Source organism: Dermacentor albipictus, chromosome 3, assembly GCF_038994185.2.
Source record: "Dermacentor albipictus isolate Rhodes 1998 colony chromosome 3, USDA_Dalb.pri_finalv2, whole genome shotgun sequence".
Classification (NCBI taxonomy): Eukaryota; Metazoa; Arthropoda; class Arachnida; order Ixodida; family Ixodidae; genus Dermacentor; species Dermacentor albipictus.
In genome coordinates, this window is record NC_091823.1 from 69,107,483 (window position 1) to 69,134,598 (window position 27,116).

At 43.9% G+C, this 27,116-nt stretch overlaps 1 protein-coding gene and 1 non-coding gene across 3 annotated transcripts in view; one reads left to right on the top strand and one right to left on the bottom strand.

Annotated features, from left to right (window-relative positions):
• The window catches only part of Cyfip (Cytoplasmic FMR1-interacting protein Sra-1), a 63,046-nt gene that overhangs the window by 22,203 nt on the left and 13,727 nt on the right, over positions 1 to 27,116 (top strand). For both annotated transcript variants that reach the window (XM_065452750.1, XM_065452749.1), the window contains 14 exons: positions 3,193 to 3,332; positions 3,721 to 3,868; positions 4,938 to 5,091; positions 7,078 to 7,160; positions 8,665 to 8,738; positions 10,813 to 10,986; positions 11,686 to 11,914; positions 12,785 to 12,984; positions 13,640 to 13,730; positions 16,053 to 16,196; positions 18,367 to 18,457; positions 19,915 to 20,045; positions 20,915 to 20,987; positions 21,881 to 21,975. In XM_065452750.1, the coding sequence (XP_065308822.1) occupies positions 3,193 to 3,332; positions 3,721 to 3,868; positions 4,938 to 5,091; positions 7,078 to 7,160; positions 8,665 to 8,738; positions 10,813 to 10,986; positions 11,686 to 11,914; positions 12,785 to 12,984; positions 13,640 to 13,730; positions 16,053 to 16,196; positions 18,367 to 18,457; positions 19,915 to 20,045; positions 20,915 to 20,987; positions 21,881 to 21,975 (1,827 nt within the window). The remainder of the gene's footprint in view (positions 1 to 3,192; positions 3,333 to 3,720; positions 3,869 to 4,937; positions 5,092 to 7,077; positions 7,161 to 8,664; positions 8,739 to 10,812; positions 10,987 to 11,685; positions 11,915 to 12,784; positions 12,985 to 13,639; positions 13,731 to 16,052; positions 16,197 to 18,366; positions 18,458 to 19,914; positions 20,046 to 20,914; positions 20,988 to 21,880; positions 21,976 to 27,116) is intronic.
• On the bottom strand, positions 17,449 to 17,521 carry TRNAM-CAU (transfer RNA methionine (anticodon CAU)). Its single transcript has one exon. It is a non-coding gene; the product is annotated as a tRNA-Met (tRNA).

Consider the following 27,116-nt stretch of genomic DNA (forward strand, 5'->3'; position numbering starts at 1 on the left):
CAAGATAACAGCACTTTAATACAAAAGAAATACTCCAGCTGTAAAAATTGTGCAGTTGCAGAAAGCGTTGCCAATATCTACATCAATGCTGTGTAGCACTGTACAGAAATTGAAATTGTACACTTCAAAGGCATTTGCAATACAGCTGAGGCCATTGATAACGTAGGTAACCGCATATAGTGCAGGACCAGATATAATGCGGTCTTTTCTGACTCCCATCTATCCTCCCAGAGAACTCAATGTGTATGCATACCGCTTATAGGGCAGCTGCATAAGACTAAATACCAGGTACACTGCGGTTGCCGGAAAATCCCGCAGGCAAGTCAGGCAGCGAGTGCACTTCTCAGCGAGGCACACTGGCCGAGGGGAGAGAGACGAGGACGATGTTGAGGAGGAGACGCAGAGCGAGCGAACGAACAAGGAACAGGGGGGAAAAAACGCACAAACAAGCCGGCCAGTGCGCAAGGGTTGCCTAGGCGACAGGTGGCCACTTGCTAGCCATGTGGGGTCCGCATCAGACGTGTGCGCATTGCCGTTCTTTGGCTCTTCAGTTTGTGTCAGACTTGGACAGTCAGACGTGGACAGGGTCGCAAAAATGTCTGAATTATCAGGCAGGCCAGAAAAACAAATTTCGATGGTAAAATAATTTTTTTTGTTTTTGACAACTCCAGTGCTACGGCAAGATCAGTCGAGGCCACGAGTGTTTTCCACGTTCGCCTGTTGCGATGTGCAGATATTGTGTGTTCTACCTTGACTCCTTAACACTGTCAGTTTAAACTGTGTTCCGCAAATTCCTCATTTCAGAACATTGTCCAGACGCGAACTTTTGCCATTCCTACCAGTGCGCACACGTACCAACTTTGCTATATGTGATTGTGGTATTTGCCGGCTGATCGCCTGCAAACCCCAATTGTGCACTGCCATTAGCACAGCCTGTGTGCATGATCTCACACCAGATTAATGTGTATTCGTCTACGACTATGAACACATATCAAGGGCAAGCTTCCCATATTGGCATGCTGCCCGACACCCCTGCCGGCTAGCACCATCTTGTCGGGAGTCAGCAGCCAAAGTTACGGTGTACAGTCAATGAAATGCTATGCAATGGCTGTATGGCACTTGGAAAAAGAAAAATGGAGGAACCACCTTGTTTATGAAAGTGAGGCTACATTCCGGTTGTATGCTTTGATTCTCCAACACACACAGCTGCTTGTTCTACATGTATTGCGTATACATGCCTTTGAAAAATGTTTTTTTTTTTTTTTTATAGTGCGGTACCACTTATAGTGCGGAAATTCGCGACTCTGGTGACTTAGGTTATGAATGATGTATGCTGTACTTACTCACATCGCATGTCAGTGTGCTCCAATCAGGCTGTATGATCACATTTCAAAAAATGCTTCAAAACTTGTCGATTTTAAGTACATGCTTTTGCTGATAGAAGTATTTTATAGAAGTATATTTTATTATTATTAATTTAGTTAGTAAGCGAATGTTTACAAGTTTATACGGTCGTAAAGCTACTATCCTTACTTCCTACAGCTAGCTACTATGCTATCACAATCGGTGCTTTGCCTTTCAGGCGGAACTGACCTTTCAGGCGCAACTGTACCTTTACGTCTCAATTCAATCTTCAGACAAGTCGACCAAAGTCAAAACTTTGTTACGAATGTAGGTTGACATGTTAGTCGCAGACATTCACTTCATTACTGCACTTCACAACTCTTCCCCTACGCTGTCCGCATGCTGTCCATCCACACTCGCCACACCACAACACCTCTTGCCACCCATGTCTTCCCCTCTCGCCTCTGCACTCGCGTTACCTGGTTCTCTCTCTGGCAACTACAGTCAACTGCATGCACAGCCTCCGAGAACTGCACTTTACCTCGCCTCACTTGGAGCTCTCGGTCCGCTTACGCCGCCACTCTCTCCTCGTAACTTGTTTTTTGTTCGAATTGACGCCATTTTCGCTGTGCTTGTGACTGGTGTTACTGTTACGGTGCTGTTACAGTACCCTGCGGCATTTCATGCTTCGGCTCTATTCATTTGTGACGTTACAGCGACGCAGCATGTTCGGTATGATGCCTACGAGAGAAAAGCAGTTTTGATGGGTGAAGCGCTCGGAACGAGTAGAGCCACTGAGTCAATGATCTGCGGTTGGTGGGACCAGCAGGAGGCCCTCTTAAATTGCAAGGCTGGGCAGAAGGGCTCTGTGGACCTTATAATGGTGTCCCATAATGAAATGGCTGTGTGATCTTTTAAGAAGTCCTTAATCTTAAACAATTTCGGCTGCACGGATGACTTAATTTTTGAGGAAACACTTACGGAGATCCCCTCGAAGTATAAGGCTGGCAGTGCTCTTGGCACTGATAGCGAGCTTGGCATAGCACCAGGAATACTTGTTGGGGATGCTTTCAGTGGCGAGTCGTGCAAAATTTCATGAAAATAGAACAGTATTTGAAAGTGATTGCCTGAGAGTACTGCCCAAGGCAAGCTCTGTCTCCTCCTTAGACAACAATAATAAGGGAAAGAAACCAATTTTCAAATAGATTCCTTGAATAAAGGTACCATTTCTTTTTCAGTCCGGCTTGGGTTACATTCACAGTTGTATTTCTTTTTTACTCCACATGACTGGAAAGTCAATCGTCGCGTTACATTTGTGGTTGCGTTACATTCCAGTAAATATGGTATGTTGCATATAGCTGAAGCAACGGCAGTCTTGGAATGACCACAACATAAACATGACCTCCGGAATACCTACGTATGCTGTGTCACTACATTGCTCGAATGCTAATCGTATTGTTGTCAACAGTCATAGTGAGACAAGTTGTGCCATAATCTTGTTTTATGTTGGTGAAACTGGAAGCCATGTTTCAAAGATGGATTAGAAGGCTTGATTTTTACAGGACGTCAATCAAGTCTTCAACATTTAATAGAGCAGTTTCTCCATCAAGTTGTATAACAGTATCATTTACTGCATTGTACCGTGATATTAATAGCTCTAACTTTATAAATGCATTAGCATTTGAAATTCTCTTGTACCTATGTCAATGTTCCTGCCTAGTGCATTCATTTTTTCTTTTGCTTGTGGCAATCAATGAAGTGTTCTTCTCAGACATTTAACATTAAATTTGTCAAATGTCAGCGGAGATTCATGCATTTCACTTAACGAACATTTCTTTTGGTAATTAGGTTCTCATGAGCCGAATGGAGACGGTCTTCACGGATGCTGTCAGGCGACATGTGTACTACGAACTACAGGGATTTGTGCAGTGCACTTTGCGTGAGCCACTACGTAAGGCCGTGAAGAACAAGCGTGACCTTGTCCGCAGGTTTGAAGACATTCAGTATTTTCTTTTTATGTTGCTTCTGGCATGAAGTTAAATTTGACATAGTGGGCATGGCAATTCTAACCCACTCATAAATGCAAGTGTTGTTACTGTGTGTCAGGGTGACATTAAAAGAGCACAGCGAAACCATCTTGTGAATCAGCTGCAGAAATTCAGATTTGCAAGTGGGTTATGTTTTTTGCCATGTCATGAAGGGCAAAGCTATATATTTCAAGAAGCCAAGGACACAGAGCCATTGTAAGTCATAAACAACACACAGCAAGAATTAACACAGAAGTTTTATTTATCTTGGGCCAGATTTAGGTCTGCTACATACATGTATTGCTATGAGTTTGCTTGAAGATTACACAATCGCTGTCCCATTGTGCAGCATCATCATGTCTGTTCGAGAGACATGCGCTGACTGGAAACGTGGGACAGAACCCAACGAGGACCCAGCTCTCAGGGGGAAGAAAGACCCTGACAATGGATTTGATATTTCTGCACCGCGGAGAAATGTTGGCCCTTCCAGCACACAGGTTTGCTCATTTCCATACTTTCTAGCGTGCAGATTGATTGTAACATAACATAAAAACAGAGGAATGTAATAAAGGATGTGCACCTCGTGGTCTCAGGGACAGCTCAAAGGCAACGACAATGACCCATGCGGTGATTGTGAGAGAGCTTGTGCTGTTCGCTGCTCCTGGCCTGCTGCTGTACTGATTATCACCTATTTTTATTATTATTAAATATCATTACTGGAGCACAATTATTAAAAGAAAAATTTTCATCGGCAAATCTTTAGATGTGTGTATCTGAGAGGAAAAGTAGCACCTTGCTGTTCATGTTGGAGATATGTTCTTATAAGCTTGCTGAAACCTCTACGTCCTTCTTCAAGGGCATAGAGACCAAAGGCTCATAAAAGGCAGTGTTTAGCCTATTCTGCACAGAACCCACCCGCCGTGGTAGTTCAGTGGCTATGGTGTTGGGCTGCTGAGCACGAGGTCGCGGGATCGAATCCTGGCCATGGTGGCCACATTTCGATGGAGGCGAAATGCAAAAACACCCCTGTACTTAGATTTAGGTGCTCGTTAAAGAACCCCAGGTAGTCAAACTTTCTGGAGTCCTCCACTATGGCGTTCATCATAATCAGAAAGTGGTTTGGCACATAAAACCCCATAATTTAATTTTAATTTTTCTGCACAGAACCAGAGCTGTTGCTGGGACATGCAGTTCAGCCCCTGTGATATTTCTGGGGTTCCAATTCCCTGTAGAGTTTCGAATAGTCTTCACTCTTCAAACTGATAACACTTCGGCATATCTTTTACTTAGTGGAAAATAAGAAAAAGTAGCCAATGTAATGCCTAGTGCAGTTACATATTAATGATAAATTATATTGCATGCATTCATGCCAGGGCTAAGCTGCTATAAAGTAATAAACTGTTTTGCCTGAGTGCAGGAAACCGTGAATAATTGGCCACTGAGTGTAGCTTATTACTGTATAAAACTGCGGTTAGGGTAGCAAGCATATGTTATGGGCCACTTGGCAGCACTGTCGCACATACCTGTGCCTTCTGCTGTATGCAAAACATTGTCTATCTTTTGCAGTTGTACATGGTGCGCACAATGCTGGAGTCACTGATTGCTGACAAGAGTGGTGGCAAGCGAACTCTGCGCAAGGACATCGATGGTCCCTCCCTCATGGAGATTGACAGGTTCCACAAGGGATCTTTCTACTGGAACTACCTACTCAACTTTAGCCGTAAGTCAACCAATAGCTCGAGACAGGAGACGATGCCATGTGACATTGAAACTTTTACAAGATGTCGAATATTGGACTGTACGTTTTGAAATGCCTGAATATAAACATTGCGGTTTCATTAAGCTCATGAGCTTTATAGTAAACTTCTGTTAATTCAACTCCTGTTAACTAGATTTTTTAACTAGTTCAATTCTGAAGGAAAGTCCCGGCTTGGCGCCTATGCATATTTTTGGGCCCGAACTTTCGTTATTTTGATCCTAAAATTGCCCTTTGCCAAATAATTCGAACTTAACCAGTGAGCATGCACATGCCTGACCTCTATGGTGACTCCAGCAGTGACCCTTTTAGTGGCAGGACATCTTGGTGGAGCTTAGAGGACAGCAAATGTGCAGAACACGGTATCACCTGTTGAAAACTCCCATTTTCAACCTCCCCTAGGAAGATTTTCAAGCTATAATAGTAGCTCACAATTTCTAATTATGGTATCTACCTGATTCCAATGTGCACCTTTTTTTTTTTTCCTAAGAAATTTGGGTCAAAAATTGGCTGTGTGGTGCAATCGGATACAAAACCAACTGTGTTTGTGGGGTTTGTATGTTTGACCGCATAACATGAGTGTATAGCACGAAGCTAACTTTAGAAAACTGGTCGCCATTATTGATAGAAATCTTTAAAGAGAGTTGAGTTGGTGAGAACCCCTAGTTTGGTACTCCATTGGCAAAGGCTGCTGCCCATGCTCCCTCGGTATTTTTTTGTTGGCTCACGAGATCTGACATTGTGCAACACATATTAGGCCCTTGTCCATTTTTCGTGCTAAAAAATTGGGCAGTGTTATATTTTTACTTTGTTTAAAGTTTTAATGCCATTTATACATTATTTTTCTACTTCGGACAGGTATAAAGTGGGCGCGCATTTGTTCAGGGACATGTTAGAATCAAGCAAAAACTACTGACAAATTGAGTAGTGTGTTTTGGTGTTTTTTCTGCATCTTGATTAAATCGACCTGCCGGATAATTCATTCAGTTTTGTCGGTACCCTCAGGGTCAAATTAACAGAAGTCGGCTCCATTAAAATTAAGTTCAGCTTTGTGGAATGGATAGTCAGATGAAAGGGTGAGATGATTTGTCTGTTCAGTCAGGAGAGATAAAAGCTGCTTTGGTATGAATGCAATAAGGATTGAAGTTCAAAGCAATGGGAAATGGGACTGGCTAAAGGAAAAGTGTCAGGCACCATTTAGTGCAATTTCAGGGCTATTAAGTTGTGTAACCAGTGGATAAATGATATAGCTAGATAGAAGACCGTCAGTAATCAGAACACTGACTCCATTAACAGTAAAATGCAGCTGATCAACGAATTTTTGATGGCATAATGTAGTGGCCAGGTCTCGACATGCCTTAGTAAATTGCTAAGTGGGCAAATTGGCCTATCTTCAAAGAGGAGACTGAACGGCACCTTCCGCAGAGGCAGTGAAAGAATATACAACAGGCGATGTTACATCACCATGGGAAACACTGCAATTTATTTCTTATAGCCCTTTTAGTTTCTTTTAGCGTCACTGATGGTTTGATCTGTGAATTTTACTAGGCTCTGAACTTACTACAGTGCTTGCTGTTAATGTCATAGTTGTCATGTCACATAAGCATGAGGGCATTGCCTTCCTCCTCCTTGCCCCCCAAACAAACAGACAGCTTTGTTTAAATGTTGTTTTTCACACTGTGGCACACTGGGGCCTTTAAGTGCTTGGAAATGCACACACATGTGCATTTCCAAGTGCACATCATAACAAACACTACTGAAAAAATAAACCACTGGCAATGTTGGTGTCTAGATGCTCTAGTTCAACTTGACAAGCAACTTATTGTATCTCTTTCTTCTTGCACTGATTGTACTTGTCACCTTTACACAGGCTTCACAATATCTGTTGTACTGTGCAAAGATTCATGTCTCTTCACGAATCTACCCTTTCTCTTTCCACCCTGATCGCAGAAACATTGCAAGAGTGTTGTGACCTGTCCCAGTTGTGGTACCGAGAATTCTACTTGGAAATGACAATGGGAAAAAGAATCCAGGTAATTTCCCAACGTAGTAGCTACTTATGTAGGCATAGCACTAACAACTCTATATCACTTAGTTATTATCTGCATTCTTATAAGTGATAACAGCAGTGCTTAATGTTAGGGGGAACCCGGAGGGGCCTGGCCCTCCTTCCATATTTTTAAGGAGGGTCTCAGCCCCTCTTGGCAGGTCAACTGTAGCACAGTCAACAAAGCGCTGGAAGTTATTTCATTACCAGAAGTGCCTTTTGTGGGGCAATTTACATTCTCCAATTTCTCAAATAATCACGTAATTGTGAATAATGGGCTGACAGTGTGTGATTTGTGCGTGTGCATGCGTGCGCATGTGCGCGCGCTATACTGGTCGCCACCGTATTTGGGCCTCCTCTTAACTGAAGGGAGACTTTAAGCCTTGGATAACAGTTACATTAATTTAGCTTGTCAGTATCTTATTGTTACTAGTTGACAATAACCTCCTTTGGAAGGCATTGTCAGTAGAAACTTGCTGCTTGTTGCTAGGCAGTTGTTTAGCTTTTCTTGTGTCTGTATGCATTTGTAATGCAATGCTGCATTTTAGAAATTCGGGGTTCAAATAATTTCGTACACTCAAAAATTGTTGAAGCAGGACAAAATCTAGCAAAGTTTAATCCCACAATACCAGTTTGATTTAGTGTACGCTGTGTAGCTAGCCGACTCCATAAATCTTGATGAGCAGCCGAAGATGTTTAGTCAAACAGCACTTTATGTGTAGTGGCCATCTGGATGGCCACTTGAGGGATGATGGATTCCTTGGTGCTTAGCATTCAATATTTGTTTGATGGTTATGGTTGTTAGTGCTGCTAGTTTGGATATTTTTTGCCTTTCTCCTGCAATGTATGATATCACGCGCTCTTTCACTGTGCCTGAGGGTTCATTCACACTTGCGAGTCACAGAAGTCGTGCGACCGTTCTGGTTGCAAAGCGACAGTCGCAAATTGTTGCATTGGTAGAAAAGTGACGGTCGCAGGCCAGTCACACACTGCTAGATTTTCCAGCCTTGCGACTGCGAGTCGCAAACCGCTAAACCAATCAGCAGTGCCCCGGAAGTAGCATGTGAGACTTTGTGCATCCAGTTGTCATTGCCTGCGTGCTTGAAGTGCCTGTACAGCCGCGAAGCACATCATATCCGCCACAACATCCTCGTCTTCACTCAGGTTGTCGTGGTACATCACAAACAGCGATGGACTAGAGCACACCGAGCTCGAATGTGGGAGACGCGGTCACAGTAGACGAAATGCCCGCAAGCACGCGGACGGCGTCCTTCACGAGAGAGCTTCTTTCGAAGGCGACCCACAGGTTGCTGAGGTAGCCCTTACAAGTGTGAACGTCGGTGTTGTCGAGCCACTGCCTGGTCACAGGCGACTGACGGTTGCACGATCTCTGCGACTCGCAAGTGTGAATGCGCCCTGATAATTAAAAGAGAATGGAGGATTATCGCGAAAAGCAGACTTCAGCGCTGGCATTTGTTGGCTGGTTTCAGTTCCCGATTGAAATGTCCCTTCCGTGGATCCTGACCGATCACATCCTAACCACAAAGAACCCTTCCATGATGGAGTGAGTGTCATTTATTGCTTTTGACGAAACCCTGCCTCATGTCGTGCTTGATGAAGGCAGCGTTACATTGTTGATTTGCTGGCTGAGAAAGCTGCATGAACAGCAGTGTGGAAAGTTGGGCAGTTTTGTAAATATAGTCTTTATAATGAAGTGCTTAGGGCATTAAGGTTCCGAAATCATTTGTTATACTATGGGTCACGCCGTTGTAAAAGTCATGCACCTCACAGCTCACAATAGAACAGGGCCAAAATTATTCCTTCGTTATACAGACCATTTCTTTTAGAGGCATTCATTTGTGGGGTTATGCTGTGCATATGGCAAGGGCTGAAGGCGCGAGCTCTGGATCTAGCCACACACAGTCATTCTGTGATACTTCCCAACCCATAGCGTGAGTAATCGCAGCTACGTCTAGTTCAAACAAATAAGGCAACCATGGGTGTCAACTCTAACAACATTTATTGCTACAAGCGATAAGAAACACTGGCAAAGGGAAGTCCACTCCGTAATAATAATAAGTAATGAATAGGCTTGCCTCGTTGCCTGGGATAGTCAGGCAAACAAGGTCGCCCACGGGTTGCAGCAGGTAAATCAATACAGCACGTTAGAGGTTGGGCGCCAGAGAGAAAGGGTCTCCCGTGGTGGCGCGCTTTTATACCTTTTTATCTTTTGCGAGGAGAATGTCCTCCTTACCTGTCAGATACCTTTCCTTTTCCCGCGAGCCGGGAGGGGAAGAGAAGGGTACGTGTGTACCGAGAGTGAAGGAGAATGGGAGGGCGTGTAACGCCTCTCTCCTGTGTCTACGCCCGCTCTCAACGTGTCCACAATGTACAATGTACGAACGGGACGATGGGAGTACGCGGGAGGAAATGGGCACTTGGTCTCCCTACACATTGTAGAAGCACTCGACTGTACACACTTGAAAAAAAAAAGGGGGAAGCAGATAGTGTTTCCACCAATCCTGCTCAAAATAATTAAAAACATTGTAGTAAATATAACACTTCGTATTTTTTTACAAGATTTTATTAGGCAGTGCACATCATGAAGTCTTCCATAATTGCAAATAAGCTTGATAATTAAATTCTACTCACTAAATTTTGTCGTCTCACTTATTACTTTTCCCAAACAACCTTCTTCATGCACTTTAAAGCACATGTGCAACTGAGTGTAAAGGGTACACATATCTTTTAAATGTCCTGGCTGCAGATATTTATTTTTCACTTTTTACTTCGTCCTTTGTTTCATTGTCTTGTTTTTAATCTTGTCATGGGCTTTCCTACATATCTTTTCGTAAGTAAGACGCAGATGTGGGTCATTACTGGCTGCGTATCACTGTTTCTTTGTCCACTGTTTTTTCATGCTGCCTTTTTCAAAAATGTGTGCTCTTTATGTGTAGCACTTATTATTTCTCGGATTGAAAGTGAAATGGAAAGTTTTGGACGTTACAGCCTGTTTATTTTTGGATAAGTACCACTGCAGGCTTTCAACTGCTGTGATGCACAGTATTCGGTTTATTAGATTGGTGGTCTGGTTACGTTTCTTGTGAAGATACTTGTAAAAATTCTATAAATCCTGCACGGTCATCAGTGCTGTAGAAATGTCTTATATGCCTGCAAGGAAATGATTCACCTAAGCATTTTTTGTATGCTATAGGTGATTTCACTATAAAAGAGTTTGGAATATCTGTAGCAAGAAACATATGCTCGGGCTTAGTTGTCATTATACCTAATACAACAGTCTTGGATGCAGTGAATTTTGGTAGTAACATGTTGGTGTTGTAGTTTTGGAGTGTTTGCAGTGGAGTTTTGTTATTTACAGATACAGCAGTTCCAGCATGAGCAGATTTTGGGTAAAAGCACCCCAGATTCTTTTTCTGGATGTAATGCTTCATTGCATTTAAGAAAACCTTTGTTGCTTCATTCTGCCTTCTTTTTTTAGCCATTTGGAAGTCGAAGCCGAACCAGAGGGTTTGACTTTTTGCTAAACTAATGTAAGCAATATGTTGCTCTGAGCTTTTTCTGTTTTGATTGACTTTGTATTATTTTCACGTTTTCTTTCCGTTTCTTTTTTTCTTCAGATGTGTATTGTACCCTTTGGACTTGTACAACGACAGTGCATTCTATGCCCTCACTAAGTTCAAAAAACAGTTTCTCTATGATGAAGTGGAGGCTGAAGTCAACCTGTGCTTCGACCAGTTTGCATACAAACTGAGTGACCAGATATTTGCCTACTATAAGCACCTGGCTGGCAGGTGAGGACAACCTGACTTGCACACCTTTCTTTTAAGTACTTTCTTTCAATTTGAAAGAATTTTTGCAATTCTTGTGCCTAATACTGGTATCTTGTCATGTTGAAAACAACTATATTTATTGCTCATCTTGTATAAAAGATAGCATGCATGTTTCAAGGGTAGTTGAATACAGTGCTGATAGTTAACGCTGCGAAAGGTAATCTAAGTAAGAAAGATTTGACGAAACAAATTCCTGTTGCCCGTGTAATAGTGTTTGTTGCTATTTATGTTCAAACATGGTGGCTTAAGCATCTGTTTTCATTCAAACTACAACTGTGCAAATGTGAATTCCTTTGTGATTAGAAGCCAGGATTATATGCAATGTGTAATGCTGCAGAAGTATTGCAAATGCAACATTGATTTATTGGCTGGACGCAAGGGTTACTTGGTTACTTGGCTTGTCTGTCGCTTCTACTTAAGGTAAAAGTAAATGCTCATTGAAAGGGAAGCTACACATTTTGTTTTGTGTTGAGGAAACTGACTGTGTGGCGCTCTAAACAGTAGTCACACATCAAATTTCTATGCTTGAGGTTGTGACAGAGATAAATAGAACTGTGGTTAAGTTGAGACAGGGATATATAGAACTGAAGCCAATGTGTGATTTTTGGAAGCGAGGGTCTCCACTTAGCCATGTGAATGTATTTCTGTCTTCGAGCACAGCATCCTGCTGGACAAGCGCTTCCGCGTTGAGTGTGCAAGCAACTCAACTGTGTTTGCCTACCCCGTGGCCAACCGGTACGAGACTCTGTTGCGGCAGCGACACGTGCAGCTGCTGGGCCGCTCGGTAGATTTGAACCGCCTGGTTGCCCAGCGGTTGGGTGCTGCGCTCCAACGGAGCCTGGAGCTCGCCGTCGCGCGCTTTGAGGCGCAGGACATCACGGGTGTTGTGGTACGTTTATGCTGCAGTGCTACTCTCCAATGGGAGTGAACAAACACTTTCTTTTGGCCTTGTGGAAGCAGCTGGCAAGTGACTTAGAAGTGTGACAAGCAAAAGACGAATGAATCGTAGTTCTAACTGGGAAGCTGCCACAGATACCCTCTTATGCTATACGCTCTGTTTGAAACATTTTTGTCGACAAATGTACAAAAGCAATCAAAAATCCTATTGGAAACACAATGGAAATCTCTGCCTTAGGGTTCACACAGTATAAACACAATTGGTGTCAGTCATATTTCTGTGGTGTGCTGTGCAGTTGATTGACATGGCAATGGCTTTGTAGCATTGGCTGCTGATTCTTAATTTGATAGCCTTTGAAGCTACCCGGGACCCTGTGCTCTCACCTGGACTATTCATGGTGCACTTAGGCACTTGCCCTGTTTGTTACACTGAGTTATAAAAATAAACATGATGAACACAAAACATTTGTTTCGCACCTGTTGTGAGAATTTGTGGCTGAATCCAGGATGTCTGGGATTCACGTAAAAGGGATATAATTACCTATATTAAGAGATTTATGAAATGAAAGGAGTGCTGCCAGCTGAACTTGCTTTTCTGTTTTATATGCACTGGAGTTTATATGTTGGAAAGCCTTTGCTGCATAAAGAGCTTAACATGCTGACTTTTAGGCAAGCAATTAAAATTGAAACCTTTTGTCTTACAGTTCTTGCTGAGTTTTTGCTTTGTTTTACATACGAAGTTACTGTGAGATGTTTCCACTGTCCATGTTAAATACTCTCTAATGCAGTGCAGTCACTGCTTAGCGTATCAGTACAGCATTGAGGCTTGTGAAACAAAGCTTGCCCATGTCTTGCAATGCAGGAGCTTGAAGGCCTGCTGTCAGTGAATCGTATGACACACAAGCTACTGAGCAAGTTTGTCACCCTCGATGACTTCGATGCCATGCTGAGAGAAGCAAACCACAATGTCCTGGCACCTTATGGTCGCGTGTGTCTTCACGTCTTTTGGGAGCTTAACTATGACTTCCTGCCAAACTACTGCTACAACGCAGCTACAAACAGGTGGGTAACTGTAGCACATGCTTTTTTGACAGAAGGAAGCCATACTGAATAGTTTGCCTTAATCAGTATCCTAATGTAGTAGGTAGCCCAAAAAATAGAAGTTCACACCACATCAGTTATCACATTTAGCAAAACTTGTGAAGGGAAAGTGACATAGGCAGGGCATAACTAGTTGATTGCATTCACATGAATTCATATGCACACATTTACTAGAGTTGGACATTTCGAGGAATAGTCAGGTCACATGCATGCTTACATTTGGTTGTGCTAATCAGTACAAAGACATTGCACATGCCCTGTATTGCCTCTAACACTACATTCTTAGAGGCGAGGCACCTTTGTTTCAAATTTCTGTTTGCAATGTACAAATGGTAACAGCTGTTTCACTAGTCCTTTTGTGTACCAATGGTTATTCCGATGCCTCTGTTGCTTTTCAACAACAAGAGATAAACTATCTAATGTATGTTTGATGCTAGTTACACTAATCGGGAGATGCAGACACATGAAGACTGGTATTGGTGGCATCATAGTAAACATATCTGGGAAGTGTGCATGTGTGTCGTGTGTGCGTGCGTGTGTGCATGTGTGTGTGTGTGCATCTGTGAAAACTTGCTTTTCTAATCTAATGCTTTTCTAAACTTGCTTTCTCTTCCAGGTTTGTCAAGGTGAAAGACATCACTCTGACGCAACCTGTGACTAGAGAGAAAATGCCCAGTGCCCAGCCTCACTACATCTATGGGACTAAGGTAAGGCAAGTGTGCGTGTGTGTGTGTGTGCGTGTACATGTGCGTGCGTGTGTGTGTGTTTATAGTTGTAGATAAAGGGGGGAAAAACTAAAGAATAACAAGAGTCCGTCTCTTCGACAAGCAACAAGTTGATAGAACATTTTTAGGGATCCATCACTTCCTTGATGCACTGATTTTTTGTGCAGTTGTCTTCCGAGTTTGATGGTGCGTTTTTATTGTTATTACTAATGGTGTCCAAAGTGGTGGTGATATCAAAATATTGAAGCTGCAAACACCCACCATCTTAATGTGTGCAGTCATGTAGACATGAAAAACGTTGACTAGAGCATACATTAATTCAGATTGTTGAGCACTTCGTGAACCACACGCCTAGTCTATCACTTTGAGGGGCAGTACTTTCGCCATTCCATGATGTCACATCAGCAACTCAGTGCCTCATTGCAGCAAAGGGCATCCTATTCACTGGCGTTATGTACTCGAGGAATGCACACTGGAAGTGATGCGCTTGAATTCTGTGAACTCCGCTTTTTCACAGTTTCATTCAGTTTAGTGATTGTCAAATAATTCACAGGTGGCTGTTATGAGTAAGCACTGCACATATTGTCAATTATCCTTGACTCTATGCACACTTGTTGACAAGCTTGTGGAAAATAATTTTTTCTGGTAACACCTGTTACGTGAAGTTCTGAAGACAGGAAGTAGATGCGACACATTTAAGTTCTTGCACATTACAGCGAATGAGTGGAAATCGCACCTTTTTTTTCTTAATGGGATCATTTCCTGTTTGCCATCATGGTACACATGACACTTGACAAAAATTTCCAAATTAGCTCAACGTGCCTACGTTGGAGCCCTGTTGACCTTACATTGAAGCTTTTCAATCAAGAAAACACAATAGACAGTCTTCTGTTTCATGTTCTACTCTGCAAGATACCATGTAAGCTAACTACTGTGCTGGTCAACTGACACCTCTTCAAAGGTCTAGCGACCTAGGCCTCTGTTGAAAAGCTGCTTTCTTTTTTTCCCCTCAAACAGTGAAATCTTGATATAACGAACTTGAGGGGGCCGCAGTAAATTGTTCGTTATTCTGAAAGATTGTTATAGTGAAATCCCCAAAATGAACCATTCCACCCATCAACCCATCAGTTCATAAGTTGTCACCATATGAGCTATCCATGAAAACGTTGCTCTTGGCTCTTGACACACGCTGTTGCTATTTTCCATACTATCTGCCGCCATGCACCACCGAAGCACCGTGTAATAAAAGTGACGTGCGCAAAACAGACACTGGCGCCAGGAAAACTACTGACAAAAATGCAGCTCCATGTCGCCCCCAAAGTGCCATGTTTTTTGCTTTTTGTTTATTTTTCACATTTCTTGCCGTGGACATCGCAACTGTTTCGCTCAAGGTAGACACCTGAACTATGTCAAAGGGCAAATGCGCATAAACACCATCTTCTGGAATGTGCAAAGTGCGACCGTGTGGCATCCCTACGAGTACGAAGGTTACATTTCACCGTGCATGTAGCTAGTACAGCCACAGAAAGAAGCGTGAAGAGGCGCGCACAGAAAGAGGGGTGAAAGAAGGAAGAGACGTACCTCCATTGCTAGGTGACACTTTTCTGGGCGGAGCATGCGTGCTCAAAACATGATGTGCCGTCACCTCCGCTTGCTCGCATTCCTTTTTTTCTCAGGTGCAGTCTTAGGTTTTCCGAACCCATGCGCCACAACGTCCGGTCTCTGCGCCTTATCGTCTGCTAGCCTACTGTTTTGGCTGCCGTGAAGGATACACGGAAATCTAAGAATCCCCAGATCTCATAATATTAATTTGTAATATTGAGCCGTTGTTAGCATCGCAGTGAAACTGAGTAACGATAGTTATTCTGAAAAGTTCGGTATTCTGAAGTTTGTAGTACAGAAATATTTTTACATTAGGACTATAAGAAGTCAGCAGGGGATTTCTGAAAAGTTCGTTAATCTGAAGAGTTCATTAATCTGAAAAGTTCATCAATGGGGTGTTCATAGTAACGAGGTTTTATTCTAACTGGTCATATAAATTAGGTGTAAGGGCTTGAGCTCACAGAAATCCCATTTTCATCTTGCTTGATTCATCTTTGCTTTTGCACCTGCTTTTTCCGCACTTGCTCCCGACTATATCATTATGTGAAAGCTAAGGTATTGTATGCTAGTGTACAACAAACTGTTGGCTGCATGGCTGTAAATATCATTGCGAGTGTGTGGGCAGTGCCAGTGCTTGCAAGTGTCATGGTGGCTTGTTTTACTGAAGCTCACGGTGTTATTCCTGTACGTCTGTGAACCCAGGCATTGAACTCAGCATACCAGCAAATCTACAGCCTGTACAGTGGCTTTGTGGGTGCACCCCACTTCCGTGCCATCTGCCGGCTCCTGGGCTACCAGGGCATTGCCGTTGTCATGGAGGAACTGCTCAAAATCGTCAAGAGCCTGGTGAGTCGCCACAACAGAATTTTATTAAAGCTACCCTGGATGGAAATGTGGTGCTAGTGCCTATGCAGGTTTCTTCAGCAACATCTCAACCAGCAGCAATATCTTCGTGCAGTCACTTTCAGGGCTACCTTTCACTTTTTCAAGATTTCACATGACTAGTGCCAGACACGATGGCATCTACAGGCAACAGTATTCCTAGCATGATGCCAAGAACACTGTCTCAACATTGCTGAGAATGCTGTCACCCATAGGTGCTGACATGCCTGGTGCTATTCCTGCGAAATATCACAAAAGTAGAACTAGCCCCAAATGGGATCACTCAAGAATACCACTCCAGCATGGGACTGGCAGGAGGTGCAAGTACAGGCTCAGTTTGGGAAATTGTATAGCGCATAATGGGGGGGGCATCTACCGCTGTTGGCCTTTTTGGTTACAAAATGCCAGAAAGGATTATTCTGATGTTCTGTATTGTACTTTTTGTATAATATTCATCATTCATTGCACATCCTAAACTGCCACTAAGCTGGAAGATATTGATTTGAGTTTTCCTTTTAAACTTTGACATGGGCATAGAAAAAGCACCCAGAAAAGACTAGATGTAGCACATCTCGCATTTTTCTGTGTACCTTTTCGATGCGTTTATGTACGCACTCAATAATGCCCGTTATCACTGGAAGTGCCTGTATGGGATGAGATTGTTGTGTGAAGGAGCATGTGAAATGGGAACACATTTAAAACTCTGCATAGCTATAAGGCTGTAGTGCAAAACTACCAATCAGTGCTGATTCTTCCTCTACTAAATTGTAATGAAGCTCCATGGTTGCCTCTATAGGAATCATTTATAAATGTCATAAACATTCCAAGGATCCTAGCTGATTGTCCTCTTCTGTACCTTTAGTAACCAGAAACCTAAACAGACCATCAAAACATTTCGAATAGTTGTGCTGAGTGGACACAGATTTTAATGCACTTCACAGTAGTAAGGAGCATTCTCCCAAGTCACGCAATATGCGCTTTCCTCACTATGCAATCTCTTGACTCTTTTTTTTTATGCTGTCAGCATTTGAGAGACACATATAGTGAGAGAACGAGAAGAAAGGAAGTTAACCGAGGGGCACAATTTCTATCAAACATATCATAAGAAGCCAACAAACAGACACCAAGAGCAACACGGTGGAAATTACTTGTACTTACTAATTGAAATAAAGAAATTCTAAATTGATAGAATTGAAAGTGGATGAAAAAAAAAACTTGCCGCAGGTGGGGAACGATCCCACATCTTTGCGTTATGCGTGCAATGCTCTAACCAATTGAGCTACTGCGGCGTCGCTTTCCCATACACTTTCCTGGGCGTTTATGTTTCCTACTAGAACCCTGGGAGCGTAAGCCAGCTCCACCACTTGTAAATCTTGGTGGCGGATGTGGAACATCCTTTCTGCCACAGGCGTCACAAGTACGTGATCTTTTTGGGTGAAGGCACCTGGTCAACAAACCCACACATGCTACCTGAAGGCATCAATGTTGCCGGATTCAAGACCCTCGTTATGTAATGAATGAGAAGAAAGGAGGTTAACCAAGGGACCTGATTTTTATTAAATACATCAGAGGACACTTATAGTAGATAAGCACAAATGGTGTCCACATGCAAGATTGTTTACCAAGCTTAAAAATTGTTTAGTATTGGTATAGGATTTAACCTCTAAGTGTTAGACCTAGCATTGTGCCGTCTTTTTCTAAAGCATTTACTCCGACACTCGCCGTAGTGTACATATCAAGCCAAGTTTAACTTGGCGGAATCCGAGATGTGGTAGTCTTTGAATGTGAATAGTTCGGTCAGTGTTTATTGAACAACCTGCTGCAATGGCTCAGTGACTGTGACACTCCACAGGCTCGACACGAAGAGTTGTGTCCAATTCCTTCCCACTGTAGCCACATTCTGTTAGGTGTGGAAGGCAAAAATGCTTGTGTGCAGAGATTTAGGTGCATGCCAAAGTACCACTAGTGATATGACTGATATGGAGTCTTTCATTACAGCTTCCCATGACTATATGAGGGAAGAATACTAAATGCGTTGAATCACTGCTACTTCTGATTTCGATATTTTCACATCCTGGCTGTTTAGTGCTTATAAATAAGAAGCATGTGTTCTTTTTTTTCCCCTTCATTGCAGATCCAAGGTACCCTGCTGCAGTACACAAAAACCCTCCTAAAAGTAATGCCCAAACACTGTAGGCTCCCACGCTATGACTATGGCTCCCCTGGTCAGTTTTGGTTTTGAGTTCTTTATTACTAATCAGTTACTTTCACAGGGTATGCAAAATTTGTATGTCCTCGTAGCCAGAGGGTAGTATGGGGGCCATTTACAAAAAATTCAGTTGTACTGTCAATAGGCTGTTTAGTTGAAAAATACAGTTGAACCTTGATATAACGAGCCTCAATATAATAAAGTATTTACCTATCTTTTTATAACTTCTTGTTTGTAGAACACCACATAGTTATACTTAAATATAGCGAAGTGTGGTCACGCAATGTTTCAATATATCAAAATTTCACTGGCGTCACGAAGGAATGCCGAGACAATAAATAGAGGCTTCTGCAGATGCAGATAGTCAAACGGTTGAATTTAAAGAGGCTGCTTGTGAACGCACCTCTCAAATAGCGCGCCATGCGACTAAGAGTGCCCACTGCAGTGGAGCAACTTCATATTCAGTGTAAAGTTCGAGTGCAATAAGATCCTATCGTGCCCTACGCTCTGTATGCTTTGGATGCGAGTGGTGGTTTGATGAGAAGGACGATGGTTTGATAAGTGCTATCCTCCCACGCAAGCAGAAGAAGGGGGGGGGGGGTCACTAATTGGAGCTCACACGCAGTAACGCAATCAAGCGCAGCCATGACTGCTCATGGCTGTCAATAAGCAGTTTGCGTAGCCTGTTTTAGAGGTAATCTGCTATGTGTGTAAAGAGTGGGCATGTCGAGATGGCGTAGTGCTGTCTTCCAGCCTAATCTCGAGTTTCAGAGACGCGTTGCAGTGAAAGGCAGACGAAGCATTCACTCCCCACTGCAGGCACTTTTCATGATAGCTTTCCATAAAAGCATGGCTGGCTTCACTTTGTACCGCTGATGTGAAAATGTTGTTACCACGGCATGAAACCATATCTTTCTTCGTTGACTCAAATTCAATAAAATTAATTTTTTTCTCTTTCAAATGTGATTTTTCCGATTGCCTGATAATTTGGAAAATTATGGATACCCTTAAGAAAAATTCATCAGCAACTCTACTTATTTGCTTAAAAGGTTAAATTTCAATATAACCAAATTTTGACATAACAAAGCAGATTTCCTATTTTACCGAGCTCTATATATTGAGTTTTAACTGTACAACAAAGACAGAAATTGGAATTGGAAAAACATGTTACATAGCGTCAACAGAAAAGAAGAAAAAATTACAACATAGATTACAGATGTCAGAATGAAGCTCTTCAGTCAATAAATTTGACGAGTAATGGCAAGATAAAGCACTTGGCAATGAGCACAGTCTACAAAGTCAAAAGTATTTGCAGGTATTATGCACAAGTAATATAGGCACTAAGAGCTCTTTAGACTTTGCACATCTAATATTTCGCTGGTTAACCTTTGTAATCAGCCAAATGACAGCGTTCTTTTCATAGCTCGTATTGCTGCATCCACAGTGCTTACCATACCATGTTCTCGATCCTAGGCATCCTTGGTTACTACCACGCTCAACTGAATGACATTGTGCAGTACCCCGATGTGAAGACTGAAATGTTCCAAAGCTTTCGGGAAGTTGGCAATGCTATACTGTTCTGCCTTCTGATAGAGCAGAGCTTGGTGAGCAGTTTAAGTCTGTTTGTTTTCGCTCTTTCCTTGAAATGAGGCCAAATGCGTATATGATTTCATGGTCAAATGTACCAAACGTGTAAGTGTGCCTTACTCTCACTAGTGAGTCTGTTGTTGCTTTGTTGGTGAGGTTATTAGCAAAAATTAATAACCATTTGTTGCTATTTGAACCATTCATGCACTTTGCATTTGATAGCAAGGGTTTTATTCAATTTGCTCAGTTTTGGCTTGTCTTCAAGGCACAAGTACAGTATAACCCCATTGATGTCTTTCATGAAACCAATGAGAAAATGTGAATTAGAGCGAAGGAAATGTCAGAAGCTAGGAGTCTGTGCAATGCCAGCTTCATAAAAGACAAATGTGATGTAGCCACCGGGAAGATGCAACATGGAACATATTGACAGAAGTTCTACTATACTTTTATTTAAATTCTTGACAGTGGCGCACAATTCCATGCATTATCTTGCAATAAAAATAAGTACTTTTGTACCTTTACAATCACCTCCCTCTTATACCATACCGATGCATGTTTCGAAGCTCTTACCTCCATGTTTACAATCATAGTAGTTATTGCTAAAGAGTTATACCTAACCCTCCTCTGGTGGCCATGCTGTAATAATACCTGTCACAATGTGAAGGCTTGTGAATGCTCTTCAGTTAGGCCTTCCATTGCAGCAAAATTGGAGCAGTTCTTCATTGTGGTTTTGAGTTTCTCTGTTTTGCTGTTCGTTAATTAACTTTCATTAAATTGCCATTAATTCATGCTGTAACCATGTCCATCCAGTTGGAATTATATGTCTTCGTAAATAATTTGGAATGAATCAAGACATAGTGGCCAACCTATGTTACATCTTTTACAGTCACAGGAAGAGGTGTGTGACCTCCAGCATGCTGCACCATTCCAGAACATTCTGCCACGACCTTACTGTAAAGGTTGGGAATGTTTTAATTTTTGTTTGTTTGTTTGTGCACTTTTGTAGTTTCTTTAGTCCTGCCCACTGATAGATATACATGCATGGTGTGAAATTGCTAGAAATTTTTCACACCAGCATTTAGTTTTGTGGCTCCACAAAAAAAAAAAAAATGTAAGGGCAAGTAGCGAACTAAGCAGATTTCTTTCTATGATGTGTGAGCATAATGCCGACAATATTGCCACTTGGAAAAATGTTACTGTAGTGACCAGTGTATCACTTCAGCTTATTTTTAGTCATCATCATCATCATCCGCCTATTTTATGTCCACTGCAGGACGAAGGCCTCTCCCCGTGACCACCAATTACCCCTGTCCTGTGCCAACCGATTCCAGCTAGCGCCTGCGAATTTCCTAATTTCATCACCCAACCTAGTCTTCTGCCGTCCTCGACTGCGCTTCCTTTCTCTTGGCACGCATTCCGTAACCCTAATGGTCCACTGGTTATCTAACCGACGCATTACATGACCTGCCCAGCTCCGTTTCTTCCTCTTAATGTCAATTGGAATATCGGCCATCCCTGTATGCTCTCTGATCCACACTGCCCTTCCCCTGTCTCTTAACGTTATGTCTAACATTCTTCGTTCCATTGCTCTTTGCGCGGTCCTTAACTTGTTTTCGAGCTTCTTTGTCAGTCTCCAAGTTTCTGCCCCATATGTCAGCACCGGTAGAATGCATCGATTGTGCACCTTTCTTTTTAATGATAATGGTAAGCTTCCACTCAGGATCTGACAATGTCTGCCGAATGCGCTCCAACCCATTTTTATTCTTCTGTAAATTTCCTTCTCGTGATCAGGGTCTGAAGCCTGAAGCAACTCTCATTATTGGTGTTGCTGAGCTTCACTTTAACATTCCAGATGGAGAAAAACCGGAGACCAAGCTGAAGCGTCTTGAAGCCAAGTACGGGCCTCTGCAGGTGGTGCAGACTATTGAGCGCCTTGGAACACCAAAGGTTTGAGTTCCTGTTTCAAATGTTCCTCATGAGATCGAATTGATGATGAACAAAGCAATGCTGCACAGCGTCCTGTACTCTAGTTACTAGGCATTCAACGCATTGAAATTGTAGCTGGGAAATTTAGGTGCACATAATCATCCACAAAGATAGGGATTTCGATCAGTGTTCTTTAAATGCTGCTTGTCTTACATTATTAGCCACGCTTAAATGACTTGCAGCAAAAATGTGTATAGTGTCTTATGTTTATTATGCAGCATTGGGAATTTTATGCATCTGGAACAACTGGCGGGTATGGAGCACGTTTTTTTGAAGATATAAATTACGAAGACAAAACTTCTAAAACGTTATTGTATTACGTTGTAATATAGATAAAAACAACCATAATGTATATTTTCTCAACAAAAAACTAAAAGATCTTTATTATAAGAGTGTTGCAAGTCAATGCTGGCCAAGTCGAATGTCTAGCCAATCCAGAACAACATGGTGGCGTGCAACAAGACTGCATTTGATCCTGCTAAAACAGAATATGAGCGAGTTCTGTTCTGATTATTTTGTTAAAAGCTGTTCAAGAACTAAAATGAGCTTACGTGTCCTTTCTTTATGCATTACATTTTGTGCCATTCAAATTGCTGGCAGCAAGGCTACACACTCGGCCAGCAATGTGCGTTCCGTAAATGCATTCCGACCGGAGTGCACTCTTCACCAAGTACACTCCACTTACAACGTATAGATTTGGCAAAGTGCACTTAAACCGAGTGACACTCTCCATAAGTGCACTTAACTTGCCCGCTTGACAGGGGTATTAGTTATCAGTAACTTGGGTATCTATTAATCGAGATGTATAGTATGGATGGATGGATGGATGAAAAACTTTATTAGGGTCCTTTAGGGCGCGCACTAGCGCGCAGCGGGCCGCTCCCACGTCGGGACAGAGAGGCCGAGTCTCTCCGCCGCGTCGCGGGCCCGTTGGACAGCCCATAACTGTTCTTCGAGGTTGGGGCTGTGTAGGACCGCATCCCAACGTGAAGAAGTGTTGTTTTTATCGCTGTGTAACGCGGTACATCGCCAGAGCATGTGAGGTAAACTCGCTAAATCATTGCAAAGTGCACATGCATTTGTTGTTTGAATTTCGGGGTACACGTTGTGAAGAAGTAGGGGGTTTGGGTAAACCCCCGTCTGTAGAAGCCTGAGTGTCAAAGCTTGAGGTCTATTGAGTTTGCAATGTGGGAGGGGGTAGATCCTCCGAGCCAAATAAAAGTGCTTAGTAATTTCGGTGTAGGATGAAGGAGAGTCCCGATTGTCAGTACCCCCAGCGTCAGGCTGCCCGGTAGCTACGCGGTTGATGATCCCTCGCGCAGCTCCGTGTGCCGACTCGTTGAGGTTGGGCGGGGCACCCTCGATCTGTCCCATGTGGGCTGGAAACCAGATCAATGTGTGTGGCTTGATCTCCTTGCTTCCTAGTATCCTTAGGGCCAGCTCGGATATGGTACCTTTGGCAAATGCCCTAACAGCTGATATGGAGTCACTGTAGATTGATGTCCTCTTGTCGTCCAATAAGGCCATCGCTATTGCAGCCTGCTCTGCGATCTCAGAGGACGTCGTCCGAATCGAGATTGCGTTTGTTATTTGCCTTTCATGATCTACGCTAACTATAGCGAAGGCCTGTCCGTCGGCGTAGCGCGCTGCGTCTACGAAACTGTTCTCCGAAGCCCGTTCACGAGCCTTTTCCAGGAGAGCCTTCGCGCGCGCCCGACGTCTTCCCACGTTGTGCTCTGGATGGACGTTTCGTGGGATCGGGGCGACAATGATGCGGTCCCGCTGCTCTCGAGGGATGCTACAGAACTTTGTTTTGATTACTGTGGGGGGAACGCCCAGCTCCTGTAAGATGTGTCTTCCAGCTTGTGTGGTAGATAACCTGACGAACTGGGCCCTCTCCTGTGCTTCCGCTATTTCCTCTAGCGTGTTATGCATGCCAAGTTGAAGTAAGCGTTCCGTGTGAGTGTATATGGGGAGGCCGAGAGCTCTCTTGATTGCCTTCCTGATTAATGCGTTGAGCTTATCCCGCTCCGATCTTTGCCAGTTGTGCATAGCCGCGACGTAAGTGAAATGACACATTACGAACGCATGTACCAATCTCACGAGGTTATCTTCTCCGAGGCCTTGCTGCCGGTTGGCCACTCTTCTGATTAGTCTGATGGCATTGTCCGTCTTCTTAGTGAGTCGCAGCACTGTCTGGTTGTTTGAACCATTCGACTCTACCATCATGCCGAGAATCCGGATAGCATCCACCCTCGGAATATATCCTCCGTCGTTTGTGCGCAGTTTTATGTCGCATTCGGCGAGTGGTTTCCACCCCTTTGGTTTCGGGCCTCTGCGCTTGGGTCGATAAAGTAGCAGTTCCGACTTGTGCGGTGAGCACCGAAGGCCCGTGGACTCAAGGTATCTCTCGGTAGCATCAGTCGCCTCTTGTAGGGCCGTCTCTACCTGTCCGTCACTACCTCCCGTACACCAGATGGTAACGTCATCTGCGTATATGGTATGACTGATACCATCGATAGCAGAGAGTGTCCTGGATAGTCCAATCATGACGAGGTTAAAGAGGGTTGGGGATATGACTGCCCCTTGTGGCGTCCCCTTAGACCCCAGCTTGACCATGTCTGAAGTCAGGTCCCCGATCTTAAGTGTGGCTTCTCTATTTGACAGGAAAGATCTCGTGTAGGAATGAAAGTGCTTCCCCAGGTTAAGACTCGAGATTGTGTTCAAAACGAACGAGTGAAGAACGTTATCGAAGGCCTTTTCCAGATCTAGACCTAGTATGGCTCTCGTGTCCCGCGTATTACAGTCAATAATGTGATGCTTGATGAGCTTCATCGCGTCCTGCGTCAAGAGTCCGACCCTGAAGCCGATCATGTTGTGTGGGTAAATGTCGTGGTCCTCCAGGTAGCGTGAAAGCCTGTTTAGGATTGCGTGCTCAGCAACCTTCCCCACGCACGATGTGAGCGAAATTGGGCGGAGGTTATCGAGGCTGGGCGGCTTGCCTGGCTTGGGAATGAGAATGGTGTTGGCCGATTTCCACATTTCCGGGAATTTACCGCTGCTCCATGTTTGGTTAATGATGTCCGTTAGGTATTCGATGGACTTCTCGTCCAGGTTCCGTAAAGCTTTGTTTGTGATCTTGTCCGGACCCGGAGCCGATCTGCCGTTGAGGGCATGGAGCGCCTGCCTGATCTCCTCAATCCCAAAATCTGCGTCGAGCTCAGGGTTGTCGGAGCCTTCGTAGTCAGGGCAAGGTGGTGTAGGGCCCGATGCGACTGACAGGTACTTCTTCACTAGTTGGGATAAAATTTCATTGCTCGAATATTCTCGCTTTGCTATGTGTAGGGTGCGCGCCAGTGTGTTGCGTTGATTGGTTTTAGTGTATGTCTCGTCGAGGAGATGCTTTAGGAGGTTCCAGGTGCCCCCGTTGCGCAGCTGCCCGTCGATCGAGTTACACACCTCATCCCATTGTTGTCTAGAGAGGGCTCTGCAGTGTTCCTCTATAGTTCTGTTGACTTCCGATATCTTTTTTCTTAGCCTGCGGTTGAGCCGTTGTCCTTTCCACCTGGCGAGGAGCGACTGCTTGGCCTCCAACAGGTGAGCCAGACGGCTGTCCATCTTTTCCACTGGAAGATCGGTACAAACCTCTTTGGTGGTAGCTTTGATGTCCTGCCTAACCTGTACAACCCATTGTTCGAGGCTAGGCTTCTCCACACTCTCCGTTCGCTCTTCCCTAATTTTGCGAAATTTGTCCCAGTCTGTGTACTGGAACACACGCTGTCTCTTCTGCTCGACTTGGAGGTGCGTGGCCAAGATATAATGGTCGCTACCAAAGTCTACCCCGAGGTTCGTCCACTTGACGGCTGCATTGCTCCTGACAAAGGTGAGATCCGGTGTCGTGTCACGGCTCGACGATGTTCCGCATCTGGTGGGGAACGCTGGGTCCGTGACTAGCATCAAGTTTAGGTTTATAGCCTCACGCCAGAGTTCCTCCCCCTTGTTAGTGTTATATGGGTAGCCCCAGGTGTGGTACGGTGCGTTGAAATCACCAGCTATGATCAAAGGGGACTCGCGCGCTAGTTGCGTGGCCTTGGTGATTAGGGCTTTGAAGCGTTGTCTTGGAGCTTTGGGACTACTGTAGACATTCAGGATGGATATACTTTCGCGGTTAGTTGGGCTAGGAATTATCTCTATCATCATGTATTCGACTTTACTTGCGGTCATGTTAAGGTCGTGAGTGATGTGGGTCAGCTTGTTGCTAATCAGTACAGCGATCCCCCGTCCTTCTTCGTGTTTTGCTACGGGCTTGTAGCCAGACAGCGTGACGTTAGATGTTAATGTTTCTTGTAAAACGATAACATTTGGCTTCTCTGCGTGTGAGCGAATATATTGTTGCAGGGGAGCCCTCTTGGGAAGGAAACCCCTGCAATTCCATTGCCACATTCTGAATGAGCTAGTTTGAGTGGCCATCGTATTGCTCTTGAGGTGCTGTGCTAACCTTTGGAGGGCCGATCGCCCCCGAGCTGTTACTAGTCGATGCTGTTGCTGGGAGTGTAGGAGCTTTAGGTACCAGCACAGGTGTTACAACACAGCACAGGTGTTACAGCACAGGTGTACCAGCACAGGTGTTTTCTAGGAAGGATTCAATTTTGCTGATCCGCTGATTAGTGCGCTCCTCCATGGACGCCATGTTGCTGTGGAAGAGCGAGAACTTTTCATTTATCTGCTTTATGCTGTCACTTAGAGCGGAGAGCAACTCGCGAATCTCCGATTTGGCCCTGCCTGGTGCTCTTTCGTGCTCGTTAGCGATTGCCCTCTTCTTAGCGGGCCTCTCTGTATCGATCACCTCAACCATGGTGACTTCCATTGGCTGAGGAGCTGCCGGTTGCTTATCCGTAGCGCTCTTCTCAACCATGGGGACTTCCATTGGCTGGGGAGTGGCTGGCTGCTTGTCAGCCATGACGGGTTGACTGCGCTTCTTAATTTCGGCAATTTCTGTCATCAGTCGAGCTATCGTGTTCTTCATCATCTCGTTTTCACGCTCAAGTTGCGCTAGTCTGTTGTTACCTCTATCATGCTCTGGCGGTGAGCCCCGCGTTACT